Source organism: Physella acuta, unplaced genomic scaffold (assembly GCF_028476545.2).
Source record: "Physella acuta isolate Inbredline_101_S28 unplaced genomic scaffold, ASM2847654v3 ptg000104l, whole genome shotgun sequence".
In the NCBI taxonomy this organism is placed as follows: Eukaryota; Metazoa; Mollusca; class Gastropoda; family Physidae; genus Physella; species Physella acuta.
The window spans coordinates 27,501-51,529 of record NW_026731624.1 but is presented as its reverse complement, the minus strand read 5'-3'; the positions used below and the strand labels follow the sequence as shown (position 1 = coordinate 51,529).

Below are 24,029 nucleotides of genomic sequence, written 5' to 3'. Positions count from 1 at the left end.
CAATGTTGTCGTTACCTGTTTTGTAAATATCGGCACTGCATTTTGTGGATTTAAGGTGCTCTAGGCTGGTTCGTACGCACTACCCCCAGACGTGCTAGGGTGCCGGTTCGTACGCACTAACCCCAGACGTGCTAGGGTGCCGGTTCGTACGCACTACCCCCAGACGTGCTAGGGTGCCGGTTCGTACGCACTACCCCCAGACGTGCTAGGGTGCCGGTAAATACGCACAACCCCCAGGCGTACTAGGGTGCCGGTTCGTACGCACTAACCCCAGACGTGCTAGGGTGCCGGTTTGTACGCACTACCCCCAGACGTGCTAGGGTGCCGGTAAATAAGCACTACCCCCAGACGTGCTAGGGTGCCGGTTCGTACGCACTAACCCCAGACGTGCTAGGGTGCCGGTTCGTACGCACTACCCCCCCGACGTGCTAGGGTGCCGGTTCGTACGCACTAACCCCAGACGTGCTAGGGTGCCGGTTTGTACGCACTACCCCCAGACGTGCTAGGGTGCCGGGATGAAACTCTTGACTTCACAGGCGCCGCACGGGGGAGATTAAAAACCGCCCAGGAGTCAAAGGCCGCGTGAGAGCCACCGGTTACACTACCACAGGGGCGCGGGTTCCGCCCCTGGTTCGGTTAAGTCATAGACTGTTGGAAATAGACCTAGATGTAAAGCAGAAGACAAATGAGACTTTGACCAAGAGGTGTATAGGCAGGATAAAATATGTCATTTTTTAAATTAATGGACATTTTAAAAATATCTTTGTTGATTTGTACCAGTTTTGAAATGGGTTGCTACAACTGATCTCTTTATACAGCTGTGGTGTCAAAGGTGAACAGATCTATAACGATTACAAATCAATAAGTTACTTGATTTGGTAGCATCTTCATGTTGGTGTATGATCCTTACACAAATATCTATCTATATATATAATTCTCTTCTTCGAGCCGTTAGAAAACAAGCTGCAAACGCGCTCCCTACCTGTCCACCCCTACATGGTTTTAGTGAGCTGTGTTCACTCTAAATGTTTACAAGCAGAGCCAACGATTTTAAACGTAGGGGGGGGGGGGGGGGAAGGGGGGGGGGTTATGGTCCTTAACGAGCTACTTATAGTGTTTTAAAGAAATATTTACAGTGGCAGCGTTGGTACTGTCGAATTCACAAATTATGAATTACTGAAAAGTAGAAAAAACAACAACTAAATAGCGGCGTATGTTATGCCGCGGGCCGGCTCGTATATATATAATTCTCTTCTGGGAGACGCTAGAAAACAAGCTGCAAGCGCCTCCTTACAGTCCCCTCTCTTTCTCTCTATCACTATCACTACCACCCCACCCCACCCCCACATGGTCTGGTGAGTTGTGGTCACGCTAAATTAAATGTTTACAAATCGTAGAGCCAGGTTTAGTGACGGCTATTAGGGGCAGATAATTTAGTTTGAAACGATTTTAAACTTACAGGAGGTAACTAAGAGGAGGCTGCTTTCACGGGGGGGGGGGGGGGGGGGGGGTGTAGGGTCGGGGTTAGGGGAAAGGGGGGGGGGATAGTGTTTTAAAGCAAATATTTTCAGTGGCAGCATTGGTACTGTCGAATTCACAAATTATGAATTACTGAAAAGTAGAAAATAAAACAACTAAATAGCGGCGTATGATACGCCGCGGGTCGGCTCGTATCGCTGTATTTCTCTTTTGAAAACAGATCTTCATGATGATGTATTATCCTTACACAAATATATCGCTGTATTTCTCGTTGGAAAACTCGACTCCAAAATGGCTTTTACTGTTGTTAGCTAATTTTTAACGTAAAAAAAAAACCCGCGGTAATCATTTTTACTCACCAAAGTATACCAAAAACACACATGTGTAGTTGAATAGAATGTTGTTCGTTTCCACTCGCTAACATACACATACATTGTCGTGTGATAAGTGTATTGACATCGATGGCATTTGTGAAAGTTTTACAAGATGGTTGCCTGCGATGGATGTCGGTACATTTAAAAGGTAATTTTTTTTTCTTTGAACATTTATCTCATTTCTATTTTAGTTTTATTTTGTATTTTTACTGCTAAATTATTTTTAAAGGGTACACTAATCAGGACTGGTATGTTTTATATACGTTGGGCACATGGAGATATCCTTTGCATAATTTCGTCATCCTTTTGATGGACGGAGAAAGTAATAAATCTTAAAGCAAATATTGATGTGTGGTGGTGATAGGTTAAATAGAAGAAAACAATTTCCATAACGTTATGTGTTTGACATGTTCGACAGCCATGTAGTTGTTTTTAATGAAGAGGGGTAAGAATATTTTAATTCCCGTCAATTTAGAAAAGACTTTGTTTAACAATTGTAAAACATGACAAGTACAATATCAAGCATATACATATATAGGCCTATATATATATATATATATATATATATATATATCGTCAGCCTCACCATGCAACTATATAGCATAGTATGTGACAGTGTGGCTCGTATAAGGCAAATTCACACATCTCGGCATAAACTACAAGATCTGCCCAATTTATGACTTTAATAGATCTCTGAAAACCAATGTGGAAACAGATGACGAAGATTTAGCAAAACAATGTACACGCCATACTTTCATATATTGAAATATATTGAAACTCTACAGGACGGGTGTGACAGATCATAGATTTCTAATCGAAGTGGGGATCAGTCATATTAGAAGGAAGTGTTTATGTCAAATTGAGAACTTTATTTGCAAATCAATCACAAAAGAGAACAAATCACAAAAGAATGAAAAAAATATAGTGCAATTTTAAATTGCAGTCTTTTACTATGGAACCAATAATATGAGAAGGAACATGTATTTTCGAAGAAATGTCTTTTTTATATGCTCAGAATCGTTTAACAACAGGAATTAATAAAACGTGCCGAAAATACAATAATGACATGAATAGAAACAACAGCAAGAACCGTTTGTAAATCGCATAAGTGTAAATGGAGGGAGTGTCAAGTGTTAACGTGACTATAGACTTCAACCGCCGTCACCGTTAATGTATCAACACAAAACTTTCTTTATTACACTCTACTCAACATTTCCTATTCAATAGTGTATCACGGATGAGCAATGAAGCGCGCGCTTGCTCAGCCGAAGTGAGCGACCCCGTATTACGAAAAAAAATCGGCCTTTTGTGTGATGAGGTTTTATCTTTTCATGTACACGTTTCTATAGGCCGTGCAATTCTTGTGGGCAGTTAAGGTTTTTCTGAGACGATATCGTCCATATATTAAAATACTTTAGTAATGTTTAAATTCCCTGTCATTATTGATGTAGATAGTTACACCTGTGTCATTATCTGTCGTCTTGCAGCATTCATCTCATACCATCTGCTATTGTACTGGTGTTAATGAGATTTACTCGGCCCAGAGTTTCTTCCAGACATCTTTTCGCCAAGCCCCCCCCCCTTCCCCCGAACGAAATGGAATTTATATAGAAAATATATTATACTGTTAACAGCGTCCGCCCCCCCCCCCCCCCCGAAAATTTTAAGTGACCCCTTCTCCCCCCCCCCCCCCGGAGAAAAAAGTCTTGAAGAAACACTGCTCGGCACGCCTGTGCATCTTCTGTCCACGCCGAGATATTTTTGTTATTCTTTGTATTTGTTATTCTTTGTATTTGTTATTCTTTGTATTTGTTATGTTAACCATAGTTCCCTTATCAATTTCTGGAGTATTTTACTAGGCTATCCTATAATCTGATGAGGTAAGCGGATATCTATTCCTCGCCCGCACTGCGTTTTTTAAACCAGCTTCTGTTTATTTAGGAATTTATTGGTGGGTCGTATAGATTCCGAACCCCTCCATATTTCAAAGACATTCCATTTGAAGTTAAAATTTGCAGATATTCAGAACGATATGTCGCATAATGTTTTTCTGACATCCGTGCCTATTTTCTTATTTATTAACAATATGTGTAAGCATTACTTAAAAATATGTACGTTCCGAATCAACGGGTTTATAAATCATGATTTTCGGTTTTTTAACTTAAAAAATAAAAGCGTTTAGTTAGATTCCTGCTTACCTACAAAAGAAATTGTCATATATTGAGAGAAATTAATCAGGCCCAGGTGATGCTCGTAAAAATAATAGCCACATTGCATAATTGTATCTCTAAACGTGAGTAATTGGGGACGCTTAAATGTGCCACACTTAAGGTTGTATTAAGAAACAGCTAAAAGCTTGATAAACTTGTATCATGATCTGAAACATGTACAAACAACTGTTAGTCACAACTCAAAGCTATCAATTATTAACATTCCTAGTCTAGAGCAAAATGCCATGCCAAATTAAATGAATTCACACAAAAAAACATAAACATATTTTTTGTCTATTTTTAGCGGAACGATTAACACCCCAGCAATGTTCAGTGGCGCTGATATCAATGAATACTACCTGTGGGTTCTCGCGTCTATCGGAGTGCCAGCCAATGTACTGGTCATCCTGACCATCTTGACCATGCAAGTCGTCAGCCCAGTCACGTTTTTCATCGCTGTCCTCGCCTTCAGTGATGGTAGTGCCCTGGTCCTAAAGCTGATATTCAATCAGATGTCTCGCACGGTGATGGTAACCAAAGTCTTCTGCAAGCTCAACTTCCTGCCCATATTCATGTCGTCTTTGGCCAACTGGATGTTGGCCCTCATCTGCGCTGAACGTTTTATTTCCGTGTGTTTTCCTCTCAAGAAAATGTACCTGGTCACCAAACGACGCGGCTATGTCGCCGTACTTGTTACAGCACTGATGTTACTGGCTATTTTTATGTTCTTCTTTCTTTATATGTACACACGAATAGCAGCAGATTGTAGTCCTAACTTTGATTTTTTTTGGTTTTGGGGAAATATTTTCTACTGGATCAACGCGAGCTTAACTGTCTTCTTGCCCTTTTCATGTATTTTGACATTCACCTGTTTTATCGTACGGGGTTTACGTCTATCGCGAGCACACCGTCGAAGTTTACTCCGAAAAGAAAACGTGGAAACGAATGAAACTCGCGGCTCGTTCAGTCAAGCCAACGAAAAATTTATCCACGAGGCAGAGAAAGTCGAACACAGCATCACGTTAATGATGATATTGGCGTCGGCTCTGTTTCTCGTCCTGACTCTACCTGCCTGTGTCTTTTATATTTCTGAACCCTATCTTTTTGACGAAATAAACCCAAGTGAGAAATATCTTTATTTTAAGATGATCCAACATATTTTATACGATTCTTCCCATGCCTTCAACTTCTTGCTGTATTTCTTCACGGCCAAAAGATTCCGGCAGCATTTCCTTCATCTGCTGTTGTGTCAGAAGCTCAGAAGACGTTTTAGCAAGAATCAGGCGACCACTAGAACCACGGCGTCAGATACGAGTCGAGAGAGTCGGGACATGGGCGCCTCGCAACATACCAACAGCTCCAACCTTACAGGATCAAAATGAAACGTCAAACACAGCTCTGAGCAATTCACACGATTCTGAGCCACACTTTCAAAATGATTTCAAAACATAGCCGGTAAATTTAACGTAACAAAATGCACTCGTCGTCAAAAAGACTTGAAAATTTTAACTAAAACTGAAAAACTTAATACATACTGACTGCTTTAATTTCCTCTATTTTTTTAATAAAAAAATAACAGGTAAAAGTAATGTTTAAATGTTTCAAGATTATTTCTTGCTTCTGACTTCAGTTTGAGATAAAGTTGGAACTGTAAACGTGCCAAAGTCAGCACCAATGGTGTCTCACACACGTGGTGATTAACATCTCAAGACGATAGGGAAATCTTGAATAGGTCCCAGGAGTCGCAAGATGAATGATGTCACTGAATGATGGTACAACTTTAACACTACTTATCCAGAGTGGTTGAACTTTAGTATACACCTTTTATACACACTACATCACTACAGATATGTTGGCTAATATAATGCTAATACAGAGTAGTTGTAAATAGATTGTGTTATGCAATGTGCTATTGGCTTATATATTCCTGCTGGGTTGTACATATTTTTGTTTGCTTACAGTTCTTGTAAACTTGATTGTCGAATCAGGTCATATTGTGTGTTCTTTTTACGGTGTTTATGGGATAAGTTATATGGCGCTTACACGTGTGATCTTTGTCCGGTGTTTTGTAGTAAGTTCTAATAGCACTTACATGTGTTCTGTGTCTTTATGGCACTTACATACGATAAAAGTATTCAATCTTAACCATTTACCATAATGTAAATACGATATGAATCGTAACGTGTTCTATATTTACTCTCTCTCACTCTCTCTTTCTCTCTCTCTCTCTCTCTCTCTCTCTCTCTCTATATATATATATATATGTATATATATATATATATATATATATATATATATATATATATATATATATATATATATATATATATATATGCAATATGAACTTTATAATCTGAGCTTGATATATTTAACTAGATGAATAGTAAAGTTATCGATTCATCCACCCATCGGGAATTTAAAAAATAATATGTGTTGAGTGAATGAAGGTTGGCTAAAGAAATATGTATTTAAACAATAATTTTAAAAACAATCGGTATGTGTGTAAGTATGTATATACGTATGTATGTATTTAAGTGCGGTAGATGGACACAGATAATTCAATATTTATTTTACTTTGCCGCGAACAAAGAATTAAAAAAAAAATACAGATAATATATAATTTAAACTCTATTTGTCCTACCCCCACCCCCTCAGAATGTTCAGAGTCCCCGCCCATCGTGAAAAATGTTTGAAAAATTCACTAGCACCCCCCCCACCCCCCCCCCCCCCGCCCCACCCCCCCCTAGTTTAAATGTGGCTAAAAACTGAGCAAAAATGGCGATTTAAAAAATTTCAAACAGTGCCAGTAGACGTCCACAGGTAAGCCTGTGCCAGTAAACAGAGGCCATTTGAAACAGGAAGTCATTTGTTAAGTCTACAAGGCCCGGTCGTTAATGACGTAATTCAGACTTCCGCTATACATTAGGCTGGGGTTTTAGTTCTCGTTAAAATTTTCTAATGAACATTTTTTTTTAGGTTTCATAAAAACTCGGATGTGATCAGAACTATGTAAACAGCATGTAACCACGCCTATCTATGTGCTTAATAAAACATTTTAATATGTTGGGTTTTTCGTGATAAAAAATTATATTATTCAATCACGAGTTATTTCGTGGAGATTAACTTTTATTTTAAAAAAAAGCTAGCCTTTTTGGTTAGTTGCCGCTCTACAAATGTAAATGTTACCTGAAATGTGTACATGAAACAAAACGTTAATTGAAATGTGTGCATGAAACTAATTGTTAGTTAAAATGTGTACATGAAACAAATTGTTAATTGAATTGTGTACATGAAACTAATTGTTTCAATACATTAGAATTGGTTTGTTTCACTCCAAAGTCATTAGACAAATAATAATTTATATTTACCATAAATTGTGCCTCAACTAAGAAAGCAATAAAATTTTGGTTGTTTGTAAATATATTGATGTTGATTAGCATGTGTAGTGGCTAAGGACATGTCGAGGACAGGTAGAGGACATGTAGAGGATATGTAGAGAACAATTAGAGGACAGGGGGGGAGTGGATTCAGGTGTCGTGGTGTTACTCGTCTGTAGGGGCCGGTATTTTTGTTCATTTTTCTGCTTGTGTACCTCTATTGCTTCCATTGCTATGTGTGTATCAAATGTTTTAAACGTAACGTATTGATACCGAATGGCAATTTTCTATCGCCGTTGTAATTTTCTTACTGTAAAGCGTGAAATTTGACTTATAATTTAGATTATATTTTAAAGTATTCTTAATACCAGAAAACGTATTTTTTTAGAGTAGGCATTTTAATTTATAAAAATAGAAATTTTTATAGTAATTAAAGTATCAAAGTTGAGAAGAGTGCTGGTAAATAAACATAATAGCACAAGTCTGACTCTTTAGCCTAACTAAAAAACTTCAGAGGACAACGACAACTGGTAACAAAATACAATATTAAAATAAAAAGCGATGCGGAAATTCCTATCAAATTTTATATTCAGTAGTCTGATATTGTAGATAAACGTAGTTTGCGGTTTTATGATGTTAGCTTTTTGTACAATGAAACTTTTTCAAACCCATTATATTGTTTTGAACTTTGAAATAAATGTTATGAAGGTTAAAATATGTGTTTTTAAGGAAACAGTCATTGATACAAATATAAACTTGACACGATATTTAGAAAGTAATGTACAATTATTATTGTGAACACAATTTGAAGGCACAATAAACAGAAATAAAAGTGTTTTTGTTTTTGTTATATTTTTGTAATATTTGTTTTGTATTTGGGTTTAAGTGTATTAACTTTAATTCTATGTATTAACTTTAATTCTAAATATGTTTTGTTGTTATTTTTAATGCCATCAAATTAAGGATTTGGCGTTCATTGTGCTTAAATCAATTCGACTTGATGGTTTACATAGTTTCATTTCGTATCGATCAACAACTTGCCTCGATCTGGGTGATTTCTAGTGAACAATGGCAGCTTTTCATATCTTTGCAGAACGATCAAAAGTTACATCATTAAAGTAAGATGTCTGAACGGTAGAGCCCAATACTTAGACTAACCACTTAGTACAGAATGACCGAAGGTTTGAGCCGCCGATGTTTGTACTACAATAAGACATGTTGGTCTACCTTTGACCTCTCAACAACAAGACCTGTCGGCCTATATTCAAACCAGTGTTTCTTTCAGACATTTTCTCCAGGGAGGGGGGGGGGGGGTTGTTATTTTCGGGGTATTACGAAACACCACTCTATCAGCCAGATAGCTGGCGAACGTACCCGGGTTCTTTTAGATAGTTATATACAGATGGCTTAAAGCCCTATAAATGGTAGCTAGCACAACAGTTAACGAGGACACGTACTTAACGTCTAGGGGATACACTCGATGAACTCCTGATACCAGCAACACATTTAATCCATATATAACTTTTAATATATGTACAAATTCAAGATAAGACTATAGCTTTATACAGAATAAAATGAATGAGTAGATATCAAAAACCCAACTTACAATTTGAAGAAAAAACACTATTTTACACTATCACAAGATATGGCACTTAGGAAAATCACCACAGCTTATACGACACTACTTAAAGCACAAAATATTACTTAAAACCACAAGTAATAAGGGAAAAATGCTGCTTAAAAACTATAGGCTACAAAATAGCGACACTCAAGGCTTTCTCTCTCAAAGATGTCAGGTCTGACTTGCTGCTATGGACTACTGCGGTCGGCTGCCTGCAGAGAAGTGTGCGCAGACTATTTGACACCTGAGGCAACCTGGGAGGTCACCTTCAAAACGCGAGACTATTGGTTGGGACACCTCCGATGTCCGAATCAACCAATCGAAAGTATAAATTATTGCATCACCACTCTTGATGGAAAAGTACTGGGTATATGTCTTTCTTGGAACTATGGAAAAGTACCGGTGGTTGCACCACAGGTCACTCATGGTTGAGCAATAAAAGTCAAACAAAAAAAACAAGACCTAAGTAGGTCACAGGGGGGTTCGCGGACTAAATTTTCTGGGTGGGGGTGGACACTTTTGTAAAAGTATATATTTCGTTTTGGGGGGGGGGGTAGATTTTCTTTGGGAAGGGTGGTCCCAACACATTGACATCAGCCTATTTGTCCCCACGGCATATTGACATTATTCCCAACATTTAAGAACTAAAGATGATATATTTCCCGGCATATCTCCACCAAAATGAGTATGTTAGCAGCAATAGGAGTGGGTTAGAAACAGTATTTCATTACAATTAGAGATTATTTTGTCCAGACGACTGATTATTTGCAAAATAAAAAATTAAACAACCTCATGGCTTAAGGTAGAAAAATAAAATGTTGTACAACAATAAAAAACGGACTTAAATCGAGGTCTTACAATGGTATTTTAATCGAAAACGTGAAGGAAATACATAAACACATATTGTCAGCAAAAATATGAATCGATGAAATACATTATTATTACTAATAGAAAAAGAAAATATTATAAAATAGTAAACTAGACCACCCATTATCCTTTGGATAACTGTGGGCTTAGGGGGCATCACAAAATGACGTCATACTTGTTTGACGATTTTCATCTTCGCAACTCCACATCCCCACTGTCTCACCTGTCTCACATCATCACGAAAGGCCAGGCACATCTCAGACAAAATGTTTTGCCTTAAAAAAACGATTTTGGCTGAGCATGGTGCTTACGACACTTCCCCTTTAAAAGCTGAGGTCACAATAAAAGATCACATCTACTTCACCTGTCCTGCCAAGTTCAAAAGGAAACTGCTATACATCTCTACAAATGAGTTACACCTCAGCTTACATAAAAAAAAACATCCATTCCTTTCTATAATATTTTCTGAGCTCAATTCTCATATGAATACCTACTGAATAAATTATAAAATCTAATGACAAACTATTATGATGCGTTTTGACTTCCCGCTTTGCACTTTCTATGTAAGAAAATTAAAACACAAAAACAAATACTAGCTGGGCGTGTTTCATACTCATTCCACTTGACAGAGTGGCTAAACCGCTATCGTCTCGGTTAGCAAGTCTCTTTCATTTAAGGGAAAATATTTCATATTATTTTACACACTCTCCCTTTAAATTTTGAAGGGAGGCCACTGCTAACTAAAACTAAAATAAGACGAAATTTTAGTTTTGGTTCAATTATAACCTACTATTATCGATTCCATAGCTATGAAATAAAAACTAATATGAAACATTTAAGGCATGAAATAGTTCCTTTAATACATTCAGCTATTCATTGTGCTTTTAATTTTTCTTGTTTGTATTCAATTGATTTTGATTTGACCTACCGTTCTCCGATAATTCTCAGTTCTTGAATTTAGATTTAGTCTCTAGATCTATATCTAGAGATCTAGATCTAAATCTAGTATGTAGTAGATATACAGCAGTAAATTGTTTCATTATATTCTCGATTTGAAAGATCATTCTGTCAAGTGTATCCTATTGAAAATTGATAATAGCGTTTCAACCTAATAAAAATATCATTCAGATATATCGTTAAAGCTATAGCCGGTGGACAATTTAGATGCATAATACATTTAACTTCTCATTCTGCAACTTTAAATAGATCTATCGACGTCACTTTCGGAAAATTAGAAAGTAATTAAGTTAATAAATAATTATTTTAGCATTCTACATCAGATTTTCTGATCTAACGATATAGACAAATAGACTTTGAAACTACGAACGAAGTTGTGTTTTATTAGTATTTAGATAAACAACATTACATATTTCTTTAAAACCAAAAATATTAAAATAACTTATGCTGAAAGTACTGATATAAATTAATGTACAATTTTATTGTTAATTGACAATTTATAAAAATCCACTAAAAGTGAAGATTATTATCAGACAAAAGAGTGTGGCTTTTTGACAACATATCAAAAATAATTTGTAATTTTAAAAAAAAATCTTGCATCCGCCTGTTTCACATTACGATAATAATACTGTTGAAATTTTCCATTAGTTTTTTCAGCTAAAGAAATGAATTTTTACTGCATTTTAGAACATCAAAAAATAAAACCACTGAAACTGATTTTTGCTTTATTTTTAGGCAAATGAAAGACAAGCAAATCATTGGCATTGCCAATGGCATAAATAAATACTACCTGTGGGTTCTCGCGTCTATCGGAGTGCCAGCCAATCTGCTGGTCATCCTGACCATCTTGACCATGCAAGTCGTCAGCCCAGTCACATTTTTCATCGCTGTCCTCGCATTCAGTGACGGTAGTGCCCTGGTCCTAAAGCTGATTTTCAATCAGATGTCTCGCACGTTGATGGTAACCAAAGTCGTCTGCAAGCTCAACTTCCTGCCCATATTCATGTCGTCTTTGGCCAACTGGATGCTGGCCCTCATCTGCGCCGAACGTTTTATTTCCGTGTGTTTTCCTCTCAAGAAAATGTACCTGGTCACCAAACGACGCGGCTATGTCGCTGTACTTGTTACAGCACTGATGCTGCTGGCTATTTTTATGTTCTTCTTTCTTTACATGTATCAAATTTCATATGGACATTGCACTGTAGCCGAAGGTTTTGCCTGGGTTTGGGCTAATATCTTCTACTGGATCAACGCTACACTAACTGTTTTCTTACCATTTGTAATTATTTTAACAAGCACCTGTTTTACTATCAGAGGTATATACCTATCTCGCAGTTCTCGTCGAAAAGAAGACGTTGAAAAGAGTGAAATTAACGAATCGAGTAACAAACTCAGTGAAAGGCTGATTGCTGAGGCCGAAAAAGTCGAACTTACCATCACCATCATGATGGTGGTGGCGTCGGTTCTGTTTCTAACTCTCACTCTACCGTCCTGCGTCTTTTTCCTTTCTATCCCGTATGCCGAAGCGAGCACTCAGAAGGGAGCTAAGTATGTTCTGTTCAGGGAGATCCAGTACCTTTTGTACGACGCGTCCCACGCCATCAACTTCTTCCTCTACTTCTGCACCGCCAAAAGTTTCCGCCGGCAGTTCTGTCGTCTGCTGCTGTGTGACTGGCTCAGAAGACGGTTTGGCAAGTCTCGCGCGACAGACGAGAGTGGAGAAATTGGTGACACTCAACAGGGTACCACTTCTGGCTCAGTAACCCAAGAATGAGCCAACAGTGTAATATTTTCGGCCCAAAAACCCAAGAATGAGTCAATAAAAATAGGCAAATCACACTAAAACTGAGCCTGTCGTACAATATCATTTAACTTTGATTATTTCTTTCCTCTATTTGGCTTGGGTTATATTCAAACATTTTACATTGTTTCTTAAACTAGGTTCAAGTATATATTTTATATATAAATTATGAATACTTGTACTATTTCGTTTGAGGGAGCTAGTGCTCCGGGGAGAGGCTGTACATTATCCCCCCCCCCCCCTTTTGCGAGATATGTTTAAATCAAACATGTATATTTAACATTCTAACCTATTATGTCATCTTATCGGATTATCAGCTCAACTAACTTGACTAACACGTAGCTAGAAATCTCGGCAAACCCTATAAAGATATTTGTATCATTGAATGACATTCAGCAAACACTATAAAGATATTTGTATCATTGAATGAAATTCGGCAAACCCAATAAATAAATTTGTATCATTGAAGGGTATTGCAACATTTTGCTTGTCTAAAACAATCTCACTTTCGTCCTCGCAATCAAGAGAACTAGCATCGGAATTACTAAAAGTAATTTAATGAAATGTTTGTTTAATTTTTTCTTTTGTAAAAGAACGTTCGTGTACTACCGATTAATGTTCAATTAATACTGATGTGACCAAAAATTATTATTTAATTAATGTTGTGTATAACTTTTGCCTTACATTTTATGACTCCAGTTGCTCAGTTTGCATGTATTATTTAGCAGGAAGATGGCTAATACTATTATACTGCTTTAGCTCAAAAAACATTATAGGCTGTTGTTTTTTATAACACTACCGAAAAAACTTGAAGATCTTATAAGCTACATCCACAAACATCCACACTATTATCTATATCTAAAATAATGTAACAAATGCAAGTTATTTCGGTTAAAAGCAGAAATTGTTAAAGAATCTCTTGCAAAAATAAAAAAAATACATACAAACCACGGATATGACTTAAAATTTATTAACGTCTTGACTTTGTACAAGGTTACATTAGCGGTATGGATGTCAGTATGGATGTCTGTATATATGTCTGTTTAAGGGAATGTGTCCGTGTATTTTGTTTTTATAATCTTGTGTGAGTGTTTGCTTGTATCAGTGTGTGAACGTTTGTACTGTGTTTGTATGATTTTGTGTGAAAGTGTTCGTACAAGTGTTAGTTATTGCATGTTGTTTTATGTTTGACTGAGTGCTGTGTGTTTGTGTAAGTGTTTACACGCCTGTGTGATTGCTTGTGTGTGTGTGTCAGTGTGTGTTAATGTGCGTGAGTGTTTGTGTGTTTGTGTAAGTGTTGTACGCGTGTGTGTTTGCTTGTGTGTGTGTGTGTGTTTATGTAAGCAAGTATTTGTGTGTTTGTGGAAGTTTGACTAAAAACTTTTATGCTGATGGTCGTAAAACTAATCAATCTGGACGCTGCCTAGATAAACAGATGGGTGCAGAGTTAATTCTCACTGCTTTAGTTTTAATGTAATTATCTTGCGCAATTTTTCAATTAACCAACTTTCTTCATAGCTTCAATTTTAATGTAATTCTCCTGCGCAATTTTTATTTAACCAACATTCTTGATAGTTTATATCAGTCCGGCTAGTTTATATCAGTCCAGCTAATTTATATCAGTCCGGCTAATTTATATCAGTCCGGCTAATTTATATCAGACCGGCTAGTTTATAATCACCCGTTGGCTACCTGGCATACACGAGACGACCCTCCTTTCTTTCAACAAAAAGCGATACAAGCTAGGCTTGGCTCTCATGCTAAAAATAACTTTCCAGGTAGACCACTACAGGTAGGTAAACTTGCAAACATCGGCTCACAGACTTAAGAAAGAAATTTTTAATTCTACACACTCAATACAGTTATAGCGTCGTGCTTATCTTTACTTCGCATTATAATTTCTGTGATATTTTTTTCATAAGAATAAAAAAATCTATTTTTAGGAAGTAGATAAGTTTTAAACGATTGAAGTATCGATTTATCCAACCACATATGTTTATAGTGTTTAAATCAGGAAAATCCATCTGCGATGTCTGTGCAAAAGTATTGCTTAACATATAATTTTGTTCAGTATGTATAATCTTACATGCTAGCAAATGTATTGCTTATCATATAATTTTGTTCAGTATGTATAATCTTACATGCTAGCAAATGTATTGCTTATCATATAATTTTGTTCAGTATGTATAATCTTACATGCTAGCAAATGTATTGCTTATCATATAATTTTGTTCAGTATGTATAATCTTACATGCAGCTTATTATACCCGTTTATTAATTATACAGAAGAAGAGCAATTATCTTTTAAAGCCAGAATATAAATGGTAAAACCGGGACTTAAAAATAATACGTAATTTTCATACTTGGTGCATGTATTGAGTATATTTTGTAAGCTGGAAACGTTTGGAATCGCCATTTAGACTTTGGAGGAGTGTAGTTTGGGGGGCCTGGGGGAGAGGGGGGTGGCTTAGGGACCAACAAATGTTTGGGCCCATCACAGTATCTATATATATAATTCTCTTCTGGTAGCCGTTAGAAAAGCTGCAAGCGCCTCCTTGCAGTCCTCTCTCTTTCTCTCTATCACTATCACTACCACCCCCACCCCACCCCCACATTGTCTGGTGAGCGGTGTTCACTCTAAATGTTTACAAAGCTAAATGTTTACAAATCGTAGAGCCGTAGAGCCGGGTTTCTATTAGGGACAGATAATTTAGTTCGATTTTAAACTTAAGGAGGTAACTAAGAAATAACTAAGAGGAGGCTGCCTTCATGGGGGGGGGGGGGGTGTAGGGTCGGCGTTAGGGGAATGGGGGGGGGCGTAGTGTTTTAAAGCAAATATTTTCAGTGGCAGCATTTCTACTGTCGAATTCACAAATTATGAATTACTGAAAAGTAGAAAATAAAACAACTAAATAGCGGCGTATGATACGCTGCGGGTCGGCTCGTTTCAGTATATTACATTTAAGTTCAATCTTCTTCTTCTTCGTTCTTAATTTTTAGTGTTGGAAGCCTTTATCTGCCAGAGGGTTCGAACTCGAGACTTTTTCGAATTTATCAACCATGAGCTTTTTGCCGACTCGACTACGCCTCCATCACAATTAAGGATACGTGTCAACTGGTTATGCGCCATTGAGGCCATTGACTCCGATTTCAGCCTGCTTTTCTTTTTGGATTTGCTTCCATAGCCTTTGTCCAGTCAAGAGCAAACTACAAGGCAGCAGTTGTTTGCTTTTGGAGTTGTCTCTCCTAGAAGAGTGGCTGGCCCCAGCTAACGAGCCTCATATGCCCGAGGGTTCGAACTCGTGACTTTTTGGTTTAGCAACCATGAGCTTTACCGACTTGACCACGCCGACCCCTTAAGTTCAATGTTTGTTTTAATTGCACATGAATACTTATTGACACATTTGCGGCCATACCACTTTGTACATGTGATGTTTCTGTAAGATATTCTGTTTTTCAAGTGTGCTGTCACTTTATTGAATAGTTCGCTTGGGTTTTATGAAGGTATAAAACATGCTGGAAACATTTCAAAAATCAAAATAAAACCTTAACATTTAAAAGAAAATATAATTAATAATTTCAGTCGCTACGTGTTAATTAAGCCCAATGTATCTATGTAAGTTTGCTTCCACCCCCACCCCAGTCCCCCTATACCCGACCCAGATTTGTTGAAAATCTTAACAGTGACCCCACATACTTTTGTATTGTTATGTAGTGGTGGGGGTGGTTTTGTTTCCTACAGTGATACTGATTTAAGTTACGGGTATAAAATAAACAGAACAAATTTTCAACTTTGAATTGAGCAACTCTGCCACACAATACATTCTGCCGTGTCAGGCAATTAGTTCTACCATAGTGGCACTTAATTCGATTCCCTTAGGAGCACAATAAGTTGAATACACAAATTTAAGATCTTATACTTAGATTATCCAGATGAGGTGCTTTAATCTATTTCCGGTTTCTAAAATACCGATAACTTGATCGTCGTTTTAGTTACATGGACAGAGTTTCATATATTAGCATTCGATGTTTTACACTGGTTTCCAGTATATGGTAATGTATTTTACAACTGCTATAATAACAATTTCCTGATGAACAATTTAATATTAAAAATTAGTGTAAATTTTTAAAAGCAAGAATTAAAATTATTGTTTTATTTTTCTAACTTTTAGGCTAGACGAAATCGATCGACTTGACAAAATTACCGATGGCATCAATAGATACTACCTATGGGTTCTGGTGTCTATTGGAGTGCCAGCCAATCTGATGACAATCCTCACCATCTTGACCATGCAAGTCGTCAGCCCAGCCACATTTTTCATCGCTGTCCTCGCCTTCACTGACGGTAGTGCCCTGGTCCTGAAGCTGATAGTTCATCGGATGACATTTAGCCGCCTGTTTAGACTAAGTACAGTCTTCTGCAAGCTCGATTTCCTGCCCGTATTCATGTCGTCTTTGGCCAACTGGATGTTGGCCCTTATCTGCGCTGAACGTTTTATTTCCGTGTGTTTCCCTCTCAAGAAAATGTACCTGGTCACCAAACGACGCGGCTATGTCGCCGTACTTGTTACAGCACTAATGTTGCTTTCTATTTTTATGTTCTTCTTTCTTTATATGTATACTTATTATCGCAATGTCTGCACTCCTTACCAGGAGTTTATTTGGTTTTGGGCGAATATTTATTACTGGATTAACGCTAGTGTTTCTGTTTTTCTGCCATTTTTAGCTATTTTTATATTTACCTGTTTTATTGTCAGGGGTTTACGTAAGTCTCGTATCGAACGTCGCAGTTTAATTCGACCAGGAAACATTGAAGTAAGTCAAATCAACGAATCAGCCAATAAAGCTAATGAAAGGCTGATTGCTGAGGCCGAAAAAGTCGAACTTACCATCACCGTCATGATGGTAGTAGCGTCGGTTCTGTTTCTTGTTCTCACGCTACCGTCCTGTGTCTTTTACTTCATACAAAACAACGCAACACGTTTATCGGTTCAAACAGCGTATTATAAACTTTTCTTAACGATTCAGTACATGCTGTATGATTCGTCCCATGCCTTCAACTTCTTCCTTTATTTCTTTACCGCCAAAAGATTCCGGCAACATTTTCTTCATCTGCTGCTGTGCCAGAATCTCAGAAGACGTTTTAGCAAGAATCAGACGACCACTAGAACCACAGATGCCAGTCGAGAGAGTCGGGACATGAGCGCCTCGCAACTGTCCAGCGTTTAGATTTCTGCCACCGTCAGCAAAACTACCCAAATATGAGAAAAAAAAATTTTAATGTAATTTCATTAAATATTTTAATCAGCCAACCAGTAGCGGCGGGTTATGAGTGGGTTCAGGGGACTAGACAAATACCGTAAGTCTCATAAAATATAAAGCAATTATTTTGAAAAACTGGCACCAGACGTCTTGGCTAAGTGGATAAAATGTCAAACATCTCGTCAGTTGCGGGTTATTTGTTGACACGTTGAGTGTCATTTTTTTGTTGACAGCGCTACCTCAGACGAACCCACCACAAGGTCCCTAGCGGGCAATCTCATCACACGGCACTACCGAACAGCTTCTAGTGTTTGAACTACCTCTGGCTAACTAACTCTGGACACTAACATTAACTTTCTTATATCTAAAAACTTACATTAAGTGTGAACTGTCTTAAAATGCCAGTTCTATGTCTGTTGTCTTCTTCTTTCGTTTATTTCCCCCGTACACAAGTCGAGCTAATCCGTTGTGGCACCGCTAGCATCCTTGTGGTCGTTTTAATCATTTCTACTCTGGCTTCAGTCATCCTCCTGCCTCTCTCTCCACGTGAGATGATGTCGTCACATTTCGTCACATTTGGTGCTGCTATATCTCTACGTGACGTCCCTCCATTCCCCATCCCTCGAAGATGTCCCCCCCCCCATTCCCTGTTGTCTTCCTATCTTGTCATTGTGGTGCTCCTCTTTCCCTCATGTTGTACCACTATTTCTGGCAGCAATGTTTTAGTTTTTAGAACGTGTCTTGTTGCGTGTTTGTACCAGCTACATTTTGTTCTAATAATTGTCAGCTAGTCATCGTGCTGATCATCAATTTCATTATCACATCATGTACTGTTTTATTTGTCTAAATATCTCTGTATATTAGCCCAAGCAGCTTTTAATAACAACACATTTTTCTATATGGAACTTCTTTTCCGATCCAGCTTTCTCCTGTAACGTTTAAAAACCTTTTAGCTTTAGCTAACATCTCTACTCACGCTTATTCCTGTAAAGTTTAAAAACCTTTTAGCTTTAGCTAACATCTCTACCCACGCTAAACATCTAAAAAAACACCTCAAGCCTGCTCCACATACTTGAAGTTAAAAAATAATTTTGCAGACATTCTCAAAAGAGCTTAAAAATTAGCGATTTCTTATCTCTAACGTGTGAAGATAAGTTTAAATTAGTTTTTTCTTAAAGCGCTTTAATTTCACGAATACCGCACTCAAATTCTTCGTGTGAAAACCAATCATTTTGTTGTGTGTGTTATTCATTATACATTTTTATATTTCAACTAAACACAGCAAACATGGTTGATAGAAAAATAAAAACACAAACAGACCTTACTACCTCAAATGTAAATGTAGCAATCATTATGAAATCAGTTAATTTTGACATTTAGGACTTGTCCGAAGAAAGAAAAGGGATTCTAGTATCTGTTCAACAATAAAATGTTATACAGTTTTTAAATAAATGGCTTTTGAAAGTTTGATGAAAAGGAAAGATTGATTAAATTTCCATTTAAAACATCTATGTATGCACTATGTATCCCTGACTTTTAACATAAACACGTTCATTATATTCCTACACTTATGTAAACATATTCATATCTTAAAAATGTTTTCTAATTAAAATTTTCTCCAGCTATAATGTACTTAAATTAGATTTGTTTCTATCTCTTAAATAATGTTTTTTATTAGAGCGCACCGCCTTAAAATCATGTTGTTGGTATCAAACCCGAGAGACTAAGGTCAAAACAGTATCCTGACTCGACAGGTCACTGACCTAGGAAACATTGGCCGCGATTTACAGAATACAAAGGTCATCCTGACCCTTAAACTGGGCTTAACGTTAACAAACCCACATCTACAATTGACGTTAGTACGGTGTATTAAATTTAACAAACCCACATCCACGCTCTACAGCTGAGGTTAACATGCTGTGATGTTTGTTTATAATGCGTGATGATTTTTTTTTTTCTGCCATTTTTTTTTTGGAATCAGCAGTACCTGGCTGTGTTTTATTATAGGTCAACAGAGATCACAGTGACCTCTCGTAAAACAAGATTATTTTAAAACCTCTAAGGTAGTTAAACTGACTTTAAAATATGCATTCATTAGATCTGGCTTTAATACATGCAGTCTCTTGGCAACAAATAAATATCACAATCATATTTTCTAAAAATAATTCAAATATTGATTTTACTGAACAATTCTAATCAGTTATTGTAGTGTTAATTAAAATTTTAGGTAATTATTATAGCTTTATAGTTATTAAAAGATTGTCAAAATAGAAAATGTATATCATACAAATAGTTTTAATAACTAATCATATAAGATATATTGTTAAAATAATTACCAAGATTTATTATCAATAAAATGGTTTGTGATGTGATTTAGATTTGCATTGTTTTATGCAATAGACGAATGCAATTAAAACAACAATTATATTGAACAGAAATCTAATTATGAAGGTAAAACTATTGTGTTATATAAATTTATACACTTTATACTTTATATATATATATATATAGTTATATTAATTACAGTAGTAAACGGATAAACAAACTTTCGAAGCTTTAATGAATGTCTAATGTATACATTTGCTGTACAAATTGTAAGGTTTTTTTCTTACAATAAAACAATATCTGTAATTATGTGTGTGAGTTTGTGTGTATGTGTATGTGTTTGTATGTGTGTAAGTGTGTGTGTTTGTATGTGCGTGTGTGTTTGTGTGTGTGTGCGTGTGTGTGAGAATATAATTGAATGTGGTTGTTTGAATGTTCTCGTCGGCATCAAAGAGCTTTCATTATAATAACGTCTCGTCATGCCCATAGCATGTTTATCCCTGAGAGAAAGCCAGACTGTGTGCTAACTCTTCCATCTAAATTACCCCCCCCCCCCCTCCCTAAACACCGCTGTTCTTGTAAGCTTCAAACCCGCGACAAAACTGGTCCACACACGAACAGGGCACCCCGACCTCAGATATATTCGACCAACGCTGCCGGCTTAACGTTATCATCTAACCTTCATAACTACACTTCAAATTCCACCCGTTACAACCTTCTACAACGATAAGACGTCATGTTTAATTATTTTTCCGTCAGCTGGACGCCATGACTCTCTACTGTGTTTTATTATAGGTCAACTGAAACCACCTCGCCTCTTATAAAACACATTTTTATCCAGATAGTCTGATACCCGAATTTTCTCGCAGCAGATGAAAAAAAATGTTGTACTAGAACAAAAGCTAGAGATTATTTTTTATTGCCTGCAACTAAATGTAACAGAGTCTATTTTTATTGCACGCATAACTGTTCTTTCTTTTAGACATTTTTCTCCGGCGAGGGCGTTGTAGGGGGCATTTTGAAAAATTTCTGAAGTGACGAAATTGGGTGGGGCGGTTAAATTATTTTTTTCTACATAAAATACACATTATTTCTATTACGTCGAGGGGGGGGGGGGGGTGGCGTAGTTTAGAAGACGGTCGCTCTCCCCTCAGCGAAGCGTAACCTAAAAGTATAATACCACCGCCTACACTTCATGTAAGCATAATAACATTGTCTGCACTTCATGTAAGGAGAATACCACTGCCTGCACTTTATGTAAGAGTAGAATTACACCACCTACACTTCATGTAAGTACACTACGACTACCTACACTCAATGTAAGTAGAATACCGCTGCCTACAGCGGAGAAGAATCATGGGAATCGATTGACATTGCAACCATTTCAGGATAAAGAAACTTTTTTTTTCAGTGTGAAGAGCTCTCCAACTATCGCGAGCTGGCCAGCTTATGAGTGCGTATATTTTATTTATCATTCATCCTCTCTACCGCTCTCACAAATAAGGGCACCAGGTTTATTTAGAAATCGTTTACAGAGACACCTTAGTTTAAAAAGTCTTTTTGTTTTGGGCCATTTTTGAGATGTAAATGTATGTTCTGTAAGTTGAGCAAGAAAGTTTTTTTTTTAAAAGATTCTAAAAATAAATGCAGATAATTTTCCATCGACTCGACTCTATAAGAGACAAATATGACTCATGGCCCAGAATTCCCCTCCCCCACTCTATAATAGACAGAAATAATTTCTTGACATAAGTAGCTTATAAATAACATATAAGTAACATATTTAAATATGTGCATATTTAGAACAACTTGTTACTAGTATATACTGTTTACGTCATTCGAAACAGCATAATACAATACAATTTAACTGAAGAAATGCTGGTTCGATTCAAACGAATTCCAAAATTAAATCGTGTTTGCTTATTTTTCAATTTTAAATCTTAATGTATATATTATGTTTTAGAATACACATAGTTTTGTACAAAGGATAATAAACAAGAAAGCTATGTTTACTTTATTTTTGTTCTGTCTAGTTCTAATCTTACAGTAAACCCATGCGAAATTAAGATGGCATTTTAATTTTTTTTTATCTTAAGAGGAAAGAAATAATCCTATATTTAAGAGGAATATATATCAGCTATGTTAATATACCACAGATAACCACAGCAGCAGTAAACACTGTCTCCTCATAGGTAACAGGTACAAAATAAATCAATAATTGAACTCAGTGTTCCATTACAACGGTGAGATGTTATCAAATTTCTAAACTAAACCGATGTCGCTGTTTTTTTTAAGTTTTGTTGTAAAGATCTTTCTTATAAAATATTTAGCTGCTATACGTGGTGCTTTCAAACATAACCAGCTCTCCACAGTTCAGGCGCTTGAGACCCCAGGAGAAGATCAATTCTTACAAATGTTTGTGGAACAGAAAGACACTAGAAATCTTACAGCAAAAATGGAAAACACAAAAGTTGGTAAAAATTCGTTTTACGGGATGTAATTTTAAAATAAAAAGTATAAGAACATTCATCAGGAACCTAGATTTATGTGCAAAGACGAATAATATACAGTATGACACAAAAACATTATTTTTTTTAAAAGCTTACAGAAAAAAATAAGGATCTAGTAGTAAGAAAATTATATCTATGCTTGTATAGATGGTCGTTAGCCCCCACATCCCACTCTACCCCTCCCAAGCATACAATGACGGAAAAGAAAAATTGTCATTTCAATACCAGGCTTATATAATATGATACAGTAATTTACACTAGCCTGCAGTAATACCATTATAAAACCAAATATATATCTCTATGTTTTCATATGTATACATATATATATTTGTCAGAAGTTCAAATACTCAGAGTATTGATTTATTGCATACTCTCACTTACTTTACCCATAAAAAATGTATAGTTAGACCTAGTAGCCTGATTGGATAATAAAGAGCATGCAATATGATAAGCCCCGCCCCTCCACGTTCAGCTCCTAGTGATATTTTAACGGCTCCAGAAATGTTGGCATTTACAGCGCAACTGTTTAAAACAGGAGTTACTTTGTTTCATGCTTAAATTAAAACTTTAAAGTTTTAAACTTTTGACAAATGTATACGTTCCTGCTCATGTAAACAAGTGAGAAGTTATGTTGCTAAGTGAAACGGTTGAGGCTGTTTACATTTTGGTCAGGAGCAGCTGGCTGAGTTGTGAACGGATGTGTTCGCTTCTCGTGTTGTGGCTCTCGTGTGCTCTAGCGGTTAACTCGGCTTATGGACAGTGTGCAACACAGGGTGGCAACATACAAAGGCTTGAGATCTTAAGTCTGACATACGAGGGGTGTAATGACACGACACCTGTAACAGGACTGTCAGTGACAGATTGTGCCAGATCATGTCTTGGCACCAACAATTGTGTGTCCTTTACCTACGATAAAACCACAAAAACATGCAAGTTTTGTGGTGCTGACGATGTGACTGGTTTAAAGTTCGATGGTGGTAGTTCTGCAGATGGTGCGGTGTATGCCCTACGTTAAGGCATTCAACAAACAAAATTAATCTCACTGATCTCGGAGATTATGTATTTAGATCTACCTTGTGGAATAGCTGTTGGTAACATGGTAAGTCGTGATGTTTTTCTTCCATACCTGTTGATAACAGCAGGACAGAGAACTCTGGAGAGCTGTAGTTGGTGGCCCATACTCAAGCAGGACAGAGAACTCTTTGCGGGATTGATTAAGATAGTGCGGTAGTTATTTAGTTAGTAA

The 24,029-nt window shown here is 36.9% G+C and overlaps 2 protein-coding genes across 5 annotated transcripts in view; both read left to right on the top strand.

Moving 5' to 3' along the window:
* LOC131931488 (sex peptide receptor-related protein 2) overlaps nucleotides 1–17,996 on the top strand; it is a 35,628-nt gene extending 17,632 nt beyond the window's left edge. For 2 of the 4 annotated variants that reach the window (XM_059288312.1, XM_059288305.1), the window contains exon 3: nucleotides 4,368–5,538. In XM_059288312.1, the coding sequence (XP_059144295.1) occupies nucleotides 4,368–5,445 (1,078 nt within the window). In that variant the 3' untranslated portion in view covers nucleotides 5,446–5,538. Of the gene's footprint in view, nucleotides 1–4,367; nucleotides 5,539–11,620; nucleotides 12,912–16,858 lie in introns of those variants that run through there. The other 2 variants (XM_059288321.1, XM_059288330.1) reach the window with 2 other exon arrangements.
* A 5,844-nt stretch (nucleotides 17,997–23,840) lies between these two features.
* The window catches only part of LOC131931389 (galectin-5-like), an 858-nt gene continuing 669 nt past the window's right edge, over nucleotides 23,841–24,029 (top strand). The window contains exon 1 of the mRNA XM_059288195.1: nucleotides 23,841–23,882. Within this exon, the coding sequence (XP_059144178.1) occupies nucleotides 23,841–23,882 (42 nt within the window). The remainder of the gene's footprint in view (nucleotides 23,883–24,029) is intronic.